Genomic DNA, 12857 nt, shown 5'->3' on the forward strand with positions numbered 1-12857 from the left:
AGGATATTAGAAAGACAAGGTGCGGGAGGTAATAGCTTTTATTGGAACAAATTCTGCTGGTGAAAGAGACAAGCTTTCAACCTTACACAGAGCTCTTCCTCAGGTCTGGGAAAGGTAGCTTATCTTAAAGGTCAGGACAGCATATGAAAAATAGGTGACTATTTAGGCTGATTTTTCCTGGGAGTGCCAGGAAATCTTTCCTGGATGATATATTATTAAAAAGAGGTCTGAACTGATTTATCTGTATATGTGATTTTCAATTTTATATTTGTAACATTATAGCTCATTAATGTAAGTACTATGACTTAAGAGGAAAGAAATAAAACATCCAGTCAATGATCTGGCTAACTGGCTTATCTGAGTGTGAACGTTAAGAGCGACTGCTTCCTGGAAGAGTGGGAACATTAAATTAACACATAATCATTGAGTAAAAAAGTCCTAAATCAACATGGTTATGTACTCTCTGGAACTACATGCAGTTCTGTTATTGGAGAACTCTGTTCTTTCTGGGGCATGAAGTGTGTCACTCCACTATATAAAGCTCGAAGGAGACTTTCTGCCATAAACCAGGCATACAATGCAACATGGTAACCCTCGAGATTTGACTTGTGTTTAATTTTTCTTTAGGAGTGCAGTTCGTGTGTATTATCTACACTGTATATTTTAAAAGGTCATTTCTGATTCCAAGAATTTTCTGACATACTGTAACGAAGTGAGAATCACCGGTGTGGCACTGGGAATTAGCTCTTGTTCAGTCTGGACCGCCCTCTGCAGGCAGGTGTCTCGCCTGCCTTAGGGCCCCCGTGTCCCTCCCAGACCCTGGCGCCCCTTTTCCTCTGGGTTCTGCCCCCAGCAGTAACCCACAGTCTGGGTCTCCCCTCCCAGGGGAACTCCCAACCCTCTACACCCACCTTGCCTCAGTGGCTACTGCCAGTCATCATCTAATCCCCCTCATTGTGGCAAACTGCAGTCTGTAAAGGCCACTCATCATTGGCAAGGGGTTAGGACCAGCTGTCTCTGCCTATTCCCGGGCTGCACCTCTGTAGCCCCAGGACCTTGGTAGGCCTCCAACAAGGCCTACAGCCTGGGGGTTTACCAGGCTGGAGCTCCCCAGCTCCCTTTGCCCTTCCCCAGCACTGCTCTACGTTCAGTACCCTACTCCCAGGCCACTAGCCCGTCCCACTCTAGAGCCATAGTGACACTCCTTCAGCTCCTGGCCCCCAGCCCTCTTATAAGGGCCAGCTGGACCCTGATTGAGCTGGCCACAGCTGTGGCTGCTTCCCCAATCAGCCTAGCTTGGCTGCTTTTAACCCTTGTTACATACCTTATAATAAAAGCCTCTTTTATGTCATCTGGTTGTTTGATTTGGGGAGATACTTGCTGAAGAAAGTGATTACTTACCAGCTTTCAGATCTGGAGAAAGGCAATAAAGTATGTTACAGTGCAGGGGTGCATTGTACTTTTGACCTCTCTTTCATTCGCTCCCATAGGCATCCTTTGCAAGTGATATGCCTAAATCTGCACTCTTCTCAAGAGTGGAAACTCTGCTGTTCACCCCACTTTTAGGCTGAATCACCAGGTTACAGCATCACCTGTATGCAAGAATTGTATTACCTCTGCAAGCTCAACTGGTTTCAGACCCTGCTACAGAATTCTCTCTAGGTGCTTATGACCAGTATGAAATGGCAGTGACTTAGGTCATTCAAAGCAACTATGATTATTCAAAGCTTATTCAAAGCAACTATGATTTATTTATTCAAAGGAACATTACAAGTAGAGAGTCAAGGATTAAAATAACAAAAGACTACATGCATATGGTCTGACCTAAGTTTGGCCTCCACTTACCCCTGATGCCACAGCATCAGGGATCTGTGTTATAGTCTGTTTCTCCGCAGATCCTCTGAACTACCTCTACTCCAAATCTCAACTTTTTAAGCATTTCAAACTTTTTTGTTTGACTGTCCCTGCCTAAAAGGTCCTGGGGTTTCCAACTAAAGATTCCCCCTGCCCCCAACTATCTAAACCCTAATTCCACATTCCAAGAGGTATATATTCCATTGAATGCCTCCTCTGAGTATGGCTGTCTACAACCAGTAGCTTTTAGGTTCCTACAATCCAAAGCTAGCTCAAACTGATTTAACTCCTAGGCAACCCTTTACCCAGAAACACAATAACCACCATGTTCACAGATTGCACATATCTCTTCCATACAGACAGTTTCACATTCTTCACTGAGAGAAGCTACTCTGCTTCAACTTCTGAACTCCAGGTGTGACAAAGAGGATTAACTTCATTTTTTCTGGAAACTCTTCAGATCGGCTAAGCACTGAAGAGGACAGAGACCAAGGGCTAGACTCTGGTCAGCCCTTGTGTGAGAGTGTGCAAAGAAGAAAAGGGCACAAGGATTTCCTACCCTTTGCACACCCCCCAGAGGGGCTGTTCAGAACCCAAGTGAAAAACATAGTATCTCCACCACAGTTGCCAACTTTCACGTGGTAAACAAACACCCTAACTTTCACAATAAGCCAAAAATCAAGCTAATCCAATTTCAAAACAAGGCCAAAACAAGCCAATCCCTAAGAACCCCAACACTCTATGTGACTAGATCCCCCCAGCATGCAGTCTGGGACTATGGTGGGCCTGCTGTTCACACACTCTCTCTCTCCCCCCCCCCCCTTGCCTCTGCTTGCCCACCCTTGCCGGGAGCTGATAAAAAAGAAAAGAAAAGAAGAAGCAACAAGCTACAACAAGCAACAAGCCAAACAAGCTACAAGCCAAACACTAGCCAATAAGTAACTCACAAGCCAATTAAGCCAAAAACAAGCCCAATTTCTGCAGTTTTTTCTGCGGGTTTGCCATGTCTGATCTCCACTCCCTCCTAGAGACCCTCCAAGGCAGCCCTTGGCATGAAGATGGGTGGGCCCAGAGTAGTAAGTACAGTGCACCATACTCAAGGGTAACATGGCAGGTATGACTGCTAAGACAGCCAAAATTTGTCCTGGGGATTTCAGCTGTCCCGTAGCTCCCCTTCTAACATGTCCTATGTAGCCCAGGGCAGAATCTAATCCTAAGAGGGCAAAGTAGTTCAACACACAAAAGAAAATATTCCCTCTCACACACACACTCAGCCTTCTCATGCAAGCTATAATAAAGGGGGAATATTATTGAAAGGGTAATATAAAAATAAAACTATTCACCTGTCTCATTGCAGTCAAAAATCCTTGCGGGTTAAAGAACCCTGTCATCCAGAAGCAATTTGGTCGGCCCTCAAATATCCAGCAGTAAAACTGACTGTTTCTTTCCAGAAGTTCAGTAAACCAGAAACCTAGTGTGCTGGAAGCCCAAGATCCCTAGAAACAGGTATAAAAGAGGTGTTTTTTAGGGGAGGGGGATGTTTAGAACTTTCAAGATTTTGTAATCATAGCAATGCCAATTAATTTATCATATCAAGGAAAATATCTCAAAGTATTAGAGACATATTATTACAAGACTATTGAAATATTAAGTTTGGAATTATCAACCTCAGGCTGAAATTTTGGCCCTACTAAAGACAATGATACAACTCCAATTGACTTCAGCAGGGCCAGAATTTCTCCCTATATCCATTATTATAGACTGGATTAGTAGCACCACCTGTTGCTATGGTGGTCAGACATTTCCCATTGTAAGACCCCATTTCAGTTGATTATAACTTTGTCAAACTAATTGTTTGGGACGAACGTTTCCATGCTAGATGTCTCTCACAGGCTGAATTTTTTTCTTTGAACTTTCAGTCAAAATGGATTGGCTGTTCTGAGACCTAGTGTAGGGGATTTTTTTTTATTTTTTACTTATGTTAAAATTCTGTCACCTCTTTTTGAACAATAGCAACATACCCATTCTTCGGAGCAAGGACTTGAAATTTGGCAGATGGGTGGACCTCATGTAAGGTACGTGCCTTCTGCAATCCCCAGGAAAATCTGCCCAAATTTGGCCAAGTTATATGCCCTTGAAAAATGCAGTTCCACTGAGAGTATCACAAAGTACAGGAGCACCTCCGACTCCCAGGGTAGGGGGAAAGGCCTACCTCAGTTTCCCCTGACCACCTTCTAGTTCCAGCACATGATGCCAGAAGCCCAACCACCTTTCTGGATAACAGCCTTCGCTTGCTGTCAATTAGTCCAGTATCTCAAAGGGTAGCAGTCTGTGTTGCAATGATTAAATCACATTTCCAACCCTGCTAATGATGCATGATGGGGAGGTAGTTGCATGTAAAATAATTGTTTTTGCCTTTATCTTTTTAAGAAAAGGCTTTAGGAAATTACATAAAACAAATAGTATTTAGGTTGCAAAGTAAACAACTCAAAAGTTATTAAATGCCAGCAATAAGGGGTGCCCAATTAACCTCAGTTGGACCCCTTTCCACATTTAAAACAATACCTAACTAGTGCCTTTTATCCATAGATGTCAAAGCACTGCATTTTTCTATAAACCTGTCTAGAAATCATATGCTCATACATTAAGCTGCTTTCATGTCACTTACAGAATAGACAATTGTCTTGGGAACTAAAAGACTGAATTTTCAGACTTTAAAAGGCTCTGTCTCAATAAAATCTTATGCAGTGATAATACAGAGCATTTGAATAGCATTTTCCATCTTCAGAGATCTATACCAAGTACCTCTATAGCAGAGAGAGATGAAGAGAAGCTAAGTTATTTGACAGAGGAAGCCAGCGTCAGGCTGGGATTAGAACTCAGTCTCTGCTACTCCATCTTATGCTCAGACTACTCCACAGAAAATTAAAGATGGAATCATAATGCATTAAGTTAATTCCACAATCACATCTGTTTTTTCCACAGGTCCTCTGCCCCTTTCAGTGTCCAGGATGGATGCGCACAATGAGGAATTAATAAGGTTGCACGGGCAACCTTAGTTCTGGCACTTACTGAGGTGGCAAAGCCAAACACTCAGTAACATCCATTTAGCATAGTTTTTTAACATAATATTTTAAGGAGGCTTTGGCGGTGATTCATTAATGCTGACTTCAGTTTTGAACTTAAAGCAATGATTCAAACTCTTCTGCATGAAAAATATGTTTCCCAAGACTAAAGCACATACTTTTGAGGTACAGAATGAATTTTCTGACAACTTTGAAGTAAAAATGGGCCATAAGAAATTATGCATCCAGTATCAGATTTTTACCCCAATAAATCTCAGTAACAGAACACCATTCCTTAGAGTCCCTCCATAGTTAAAACTCATTGAAATTCTGCGTATAGGCTACTTTTCTTTTCTTTTGTTTCTTTATGAATTTAAACTCATTCTCCCTTTGATCTTCTTCATAAGTGTATTTTTCAGCAGAAACCTTAACTCTGCCCTGCCATAGCACTATGCAAAACCCATACAATTAGGATTAATCTATTTTAGTGTTTGTGAATTCAGAAACTGATTTTTCAAGACACATTTTCCCCTTCATAGGGTCACTACAGGAAAGAATTAAGGGTGCCTTATCTGCGCATTTCCATACCTTAATATGTTTGGATTTCTTTTCAATTCAGACTTAATTCTAAATTTCCTAGGATTATGATGCTCAGTTCTTGGAAGATGACAACATACCTGTAATGCAGTTCACCCTAAATATCTGATATGTGGCCTCAAACTTAACTACATTTTGATGTAGTGGGTGTCAGCTTCTATAAAAGTTCTTCTTAATCCCAGGCAATTAATGGTCAGTTTATGCCCTGAACCATGAGGGTTCACTATCTCTATAAGTTTTGTCCTACATTTTCAAGAATGAACACATGCCTCTCAACATTTTAAAAAGCCCAATTTTCAGGAAGTGCTCAATGCCCACCCTCTGACCTCTTTAAAAAGAATGAGTATTTGTGGCACCTTAGAGACTAACAAATTCATTTGGCCATAAGTTTTTGTGGGCTAAAACCCACTTCATCAGATGCATGCAGCGGAAGATACAGTAGGAAGATATATATACATAGAGAACATGAAAAAATGGGTGTTGCCATATCAACTCTAACGAGACTAATCAATTAAGGTGGGTATCATCAGCAGGAAAAAAAAATTTGTAGTGATAATCAGGATGGCCCATTTCAAACAGTTGACAAGAAGGTGTGCGTAACAGTAGGGGAAATAGTTTTTACTTTGTGTAATGACCCATCCACTCCCAGTCTTTATTCAAGGCTTGAATTTTTTCATGTTGTGTGTGTGTGTCTTCTTATTGTATTTTCCACTACATGCATCTGTGACGGTTCATGCCCCTAGGGTCAGGGCTGTGTGGCCTATCCGTCAGAGTGTATGAAGCAGCCCTTCAGAGCAGGGCAGCGGGGCCTAGAGGCCAGAGCCTACAAAGCATTGGGACGCCCCTTATGGGGTGGGGCCCCCCACTCCACCGGGCCCCGACCCAGGGCCCTAATAGTGGCGTAGCGGCTTGCCACTGACTCAGCGGGGTGGGGGGGGAGGTCCTACCGAAACACGCTGAGTTTCCCTGGGTGGGAGGTACCACTCAGTCACCCTCCCTGGGTCACTTCCTACCAGAGTCTGTGTTGGGGTTTCCCATGAGATGTCAGGTCCTCTATGTTCGGCAGAACCAGTCGTCTCCAGGGGTTCCTCTAGTCGCCGAGGTGCAGGCAGGCCGTGAATGGCTTCGATTCCCAGTGCCGTCAGAGGCTGTGGCTGGCCCTCCACAGGAGCTTCCCAGGCAAGTCCTTCCCCCACGGCCTCAGCCCAGAATGAGCTGGCCTCCCTCCCTTTATACTATTAGAGCACTTGGAGCATGCTCAGTTTTGCCAGGGAGGTGGGACTTCCGCTGTCAATACCATGGGCTTAACCCTGTCTGGGCTAGTGCAGAGCAAGCAGACCCCGTCACAGCATCTGATGAAGTGGGTTTTAGCCCACGAAAGCTTATGTCCAAATAAATTTGTTAGTCTCTAAGGTGCCACAAGTACTCCTAATTTTTTTTGCTGATACAGACTAACACAGCTACCACTCTGAAACCAGTCCTCTTTAAGTTGTCCCAAAAGGTATGTCTACACTGCAATTAAAATCTGAAGCTGGGCCATATCAACTGACTACTGTGTCAACTGATCGACGTCTCATCTTAGCATAGGTAACTGTAGATGATGTCATCCAAATAATTACTACTTTGAGTCTCATAAAGAATTTGGCATCATTAATAACCTAATAGTAGTAATGAGTTCCACAAGTTATGCATTGCATAGAAAGTTATTTCCTTTTATCACTGTTAACTATTGGCTTTCAGTTTCATTTAATATCTTCTTGTTCATATAGTATGAGAATCAATGAAGTACTTGATTTACCTTCTCTAAACCATTCACTATTTTAAACAAATGCACCTATTTCTACAACATTGCCTTGCTTTTGTAAATGTGTGTCCCATATATAACCATGCAATGTTTGGTTTATTTTATGTGTTTAGTAACATACAATGATTATCATAGTAAACGTATCTGAACAAACCCCAATCCAGGCAATTTATGCACATCATTAAGCGTTTGCAGGATTGAGGTTACAGAGGTTTCATTAAATTTTTGTAGAAAAACTAAATAAATGTTAAATACAAAAAATTAAGATGTGTTTATAAAAGGATTTAATCAAGAAGGCTTATAGAAGGCTTATAAACTGTCACAATTCAGCTCATTAGTGACTACATGCATATTGTAACCAAAGCTCGTTATTTTAAAAAAAGCTAAACTAACTTTAGAAAAAATAAACCCAGTGGACTAAATTCTACTCTCAATTATATGCAGGCAGTCTCATTAAAATCCATACGTTTGTACAGGTATACAAATGAGAGACGAATAAATTAAGCTACTTAAAGAGACAAATTCTGCTTCTGATCACTTTTCAGAATGTGGTTAAGGCTTCAAATTTGGTTGTCTAATGAAGAAATTCACTTGACACTACATTTGAGCTGAGGCCTGTTTCTCTCAAGTAGTTTCAAATGAATATTGCTGCTGATGTCATGGTCTTAATGGCATTGCTCAGCATTCGGCTAGTTCCCTCTCCCGCTTTGGACTATTAAGCCAGGATCTCATTTTTATTCTCTTGCTTTTAGTGTCTGATTATTACTTGGTAGTATGTTTACTTTTGTCCTAGCTTTGAAGTTACATCACTCCCACCACCAGTCTGACAATGAGTCAGAACAGAGACTGCAGTAATTTTTTTTTCAAGTCAATCTTTAAACATTATGGATAATGCCCATATGGACTGAAATCTAGCTCTAAATACTGTTAGTCAAGTTCAGCTATTGAGAGCTCACTGAGACTGTGTCCACAGGTAGTATTTTTTTCTTGGTCTCCCTTCAAGCCAATAGACATCAGCCAGATAGGACTAGAAAGCATCTGCATTCATCCATATCTGCATTAATACCACACAGGCATGTTTTGATTAAGTTAATTCCAGCTCAGCTTCTACCACCGCAGCACTACAGGACAATGGGTAACATTTACATCAAGAGCAATACATTCTGAAATGCAAGTGGGCTGGTGTTTATATGTTTGAAAAAGTGTCATTTGTATTTGACCGTATTTAACTTTAGAGGGAATCGCTGATATATGTCAGTATCCTTTCCCATCACAAAGGTGATTAAGCCTATTATAAGAAAACACATGCCTCCAACTTTGAAGGATTATTCTGAAGTTCAAGACAGGTATCTCAAGCTACTTCAGCCCTTATGTTCCAGCTATGTCAGTCAATTTTTTTTTTTATCATTGCTGTTGGTGCTTTGGTGTGACTGTCAACAAAATGCACATAGTGAATAATTCCAAAGCACCTCAGAGGCCTCAAAAACATAAGCAAGAAGCTGATATTGCTATCTGTGCGGGGGGGGGAGGGGGAAGGAATTTAAGGATAATCTCTATCATCAATAGATTGGCATCAGTTTGAATAATAAAAACACTGAAAATGGTTAAGTTCCAGAACACCAAGCTCAAGGATGCACTGCACAACAACATGAGTATCATCTTGGCTTCATGCTGTTATGCTCAGGGTTGGCTGAAATCTTGTGGAAGCTGGTAGGCATGATTGCTACCCTGCATCCAGGATAAATTCTGGAAAGCTATTAAGTTCCTTTCTGGAAAGAGACAGCTGAAACAATAGGAGCCATCACCCAAATAAAATCCATATGCAATGCTAGTCAGAAACCTGAGCTATATGGGTGGAGGGGTTTCACTGGGAGCTCAGTGTATTGTTACTGAGTACAGTAACTCCTCACTTAAAGTCATCCCGGTTAACATTGTTTTGTTGTTATGTTGCTGATCAACTACAGAACATGCTCGTTTAAAGTTGTGCAATGCTCCCTTATAACTTTGTTTGGCAGCCGCCCGCTTTGTCCACTGCTTGCAGAAATAGCAGCCCGTTGGAGCAAGCTGGTGGGGGCTTGGAACCAGGGTGGGCCAGCAGCCCCTCTATCAGCTCCCCCATCAGCTCCCCGCTCCTCTAAATTCCCTGTGCGGCAGCTGCCCAGCAGGCTAGCAATTGCTGGGCCATTCAGCTGTCCCTCCCCCCACTGCTGTGTGCTGCTCCTGCCCTCTGCCTTGGAGTTGCTCCCGGGAGCCTCCTGCTTGCTGTGCGGGGGGGGGAGGGGGATGCTAATGTCAGGGTGTCCCCCTACCCCTTGCTCCTGCCCCCCGCTCCTTTACCCCATCTCCATAGAGCAGGGGCGGGGGGCACGACAGGGCTCAGGATGGAGGGAGCTTGCTGGCAGCAGCTGCTGTCTCAACTTGCTGATCTACTTAAAAAGGCAGTATACTTAGAGTGGGGTCAGCGTATTTAAAGGGGCAATGCGCGTCTCTCTCTCTCACACACACGGTGTGTGTCTGTCTCTCTCTGTCCCTCCCTCCATTTGTGCTGCCTTGTAGAGTGTGAGGCTACATTAACAATAATGTGTTAACCTTTGAGGGCTCAGCCAAGTGCTAGTTCATCATTTAGCAGTAAGACATTCTCTGGCAAATATCCCACCCTCTGACTTCACCACCTCAACCAAGCTTCACAATCATCATTGCAGTGTACAGTATTCAATTGTGTGTGTGTATATATTATATATAGTCTTTTGTCTGGTGAAAAACAAACTGTCTCCTGTTTTGTTCCTACTGTTATCAAGGAAACATGAGTATATCTACATTTTTTGTAAACAAACAAAACTGCATCAATTAAACACCTGACTCCAATATCCATTTCTGGTCCTAACTGAAACAACTCTCAAGACCCAAATATTAGATAACCACCTGGATCAAAATACAATGAACTGTTCACATGCTGTGCAGGCAAATTATCTGATGTATCATCTAATTTTAGGCAAGCTAATCAGCTATTTGCCCGGATATCGTTTGTATTTGCCCTGGGCTTCTAGACAATAAGATAAAAAGGACACACACTGATTTTCTTAATGGATCCAGAATTTAAACTCAAATTAACAGATTTATAAATTCTCAGAAAATGCATTCTGTACCCAAAAAATGCTGTCATGATACATGGTATTTTTCATACCTAAGAGGATTAATCTCTGCTTTAAATATAAAATGGAACTCAATCTTACCTTCTACAGTTTACCTAATACTTCAGAAAAAAATATTTCTTCTCTGGCCAACTAGGTATGAGAAGTTTTAGACAAAAAGGACTTTTTAAAGTAAGTTAGAAAGAGGGCAAAGAAAGGGGGATATATGATCAGATTCTGCCCTATTTTACACCCTGTACAATCCCATAACTCCACTCTTCGGCTATAAGCTCTCTCTCAAATTTGATAATGCAGTCACAACCATGACTTCATATTATCATTGAGATCTAGCACTTCATTTCAAGGTTATATTTTCAAAAAGGGGTTGAACAAAATACATTAACCCTTTTGAAATTAAAGTATATTAATATATCGGATATTAATGATGATTAATAATCTGAGTATGTAATTTTTTTAGTCTTTAAAATGTAACATTGACAGAGGACTCTAAACAGTTTAACACCTGCCTTTTCCCAACGGGTAGGAATTCTTGCATCATACATGCAATCCAAAGCATCCCTCAGATTTTCACTCATGATGATGGTCCCATCAATGGCAAGTTTGAGATCAGTCAGAGTGCTTCGCACTAAGGTGATAACCTTCTGCATTCTGTCTACCTCCTGTCTCAAGAAGATGTTCATAGGCTGGAACGGTCCCATCTTCTGCAGCCTTTCCTTTACCTGTCAAGAGAAAGCCAAACAAAAGCAGATTCTTATAGATAAATCAAGAGAAAGTTCACTTTATGGCAAAGTTAGATACCAATACATGGAAAGATCAGATCGTTTTCATTAGACGGTTATAAGTAAGGGCAATCAGCTAGGTAGGTATTGTCACCCCTGACCCAAGCAGTAGCAGATCACAAGGCCCTTGTTGGTCAGCTCTCCACTGGAAGAGATATCAGTGACGCGGAGTCCAGGAATATTCCTGCCATAACTTATGTACACTCTACACACTAGCCCTGAAATAGAAGGCATCATGGCAACTTGTAGACAATTCCCATTTTCAGAAATCTCAGCCTGAATACCAACGCCCCGTTCCCAGGGAGCACCTATGCACCAAAACCAGACTCTAGTTTGAGAACTTAAGGAAGAGATCAAACTCCCGTGCTGCTTTCCACAAAAACTGTACCCTTCTACTCTAATAGTATTGTTGTGGGTTGGATTAAACCTTGTTGTTAAGTTTGAGCATAACTTCTGTCTTTCACTCAGGGTAAACATAAAGAAGAGGCTGAAACAGTAGCATGAACACCCAAAACATAGGCACATGGTAGTGCTAAAGTAGAGAGAGAGAGAGAGAGAAGCTGCTAGGAAGCCAAGTAGACCATAACAGAAGCACTGGTAACTTGATCCTGGGAGGCAGCTAAGAGAGGAAACTTGTTGGACATGCATGCTGGCTGGAAAGGCAGATTTGGAACAGTGAGCAAAAGAACTGTCTCCTGCTTTTTTTTTTCTTTCTTTCTATGTTCAGGGAAAGAAGACTCAATGTATCATCTTTGCAAATAAACAATATTGCATCAAAGAAAATACCTGATTCTATCACTATTTTCTCTGTCTATGGAGAAACAAGACACAGGGCCACAAAGTTTGACCAGCCACTTGGGTCAAAGGAGATCACACTATTAATCTCATATTCTAATAAAAATGAGTTCTACAAAGTTATCATGAAAAGATGCAGAAGCCAAAATGAGAAATCAGCATGAAGAGTGCAAATTGAATTAATTTTTTTAACTTCATTTTACATCCTCTGTGGTGGTGGTTACAACATAGTTAAGGAAAACTGTTTTTAAATGAACCTGATAATGACCCTTCAGGGCAGTGTGCACATCCTGATGAGATTCACCTCCTGAGTCCTAATTTCACCTCCCATTGATGAGGCAGCTTTGAGCACAGCTTCTGACTTTCATTCAGGGTAAAAGTAAAGAAGCGGCTGAAACAGTAGCATGAACACCCAACACATAGGCATACGGTAGTGCTAAAGTAGAAGCTGACCAAAGAACATCAAGAAGAACAGCAGCTCTGGCAGAGATGAGTTCTCCAATGCCCAACAGAGGGAGTGAAGGTGTTATCAGAGGAAGGGGTACTGCACTTGTCCACACTGTTCCTTTAAACCCTGCTCAGCCTCTCAAGCTTATTGGGCTGATAATAAGGGTCAGATCTGTGAGATGTGTAGTTTGACACCTTGTGGAAAAATTGGAAAGAGTCCAGCGGAGGGCAACAAAAATGATTAGGGGGCTGGAGCACATGACTTATGAGGAGAGGCTGGGGAACTGGGATTTTTTAGTCTGCAGAAGAGAAGAATGAGGGGGGATTTGATAGTGCTTTCAACTACCTGAAAGGGGGTTCCAAA

At 41.9% G+C, this 12857-nt stretch overlaps 1 protein-coding gene across 1 annotated transcript in view; it reads right to left on the minus strand.

The window, feature by feature from the left end:
- The window catches only part of DNAH5 (dynein axonemal heavy chain 5), a 315641-nt gene that overhangs the window by 6602 nt on the left and 296182 nt on the right, over nucleotides 1–12857 (minus strand). Inside the window, exons 76-77 of the mRNA XM_065584236.1 lie at nucleotides 10979–11191; nucleotides 3198–3350 (exon numbers count right to left, since the gene is read on the minus strand). Coding sequence (XP_065440308.1) covers nucleotides 3198–3350; nucleotides 10979–11191 — 366 coding nt within the window. The remainder of the gene's footprint in view (nucleotides 1–3197; nucleotides 3351–10978; nucleotides 11192–12857) is intronic.

The sequence above is a fragment of the Chrysemys picta genome, chromosome 2, assembly GCF_011386835.1.
Source record: "Chrysemys picta bellii isolate R12L10 chromosome 2, ASM1138683v2, whole genome shotgun sequence".
NCBI classification, from domain to species: Eukaryota; Metazoa; Chordata; order Testudines; family Emydidae; genus Chrysemys; species Chrysemys picta.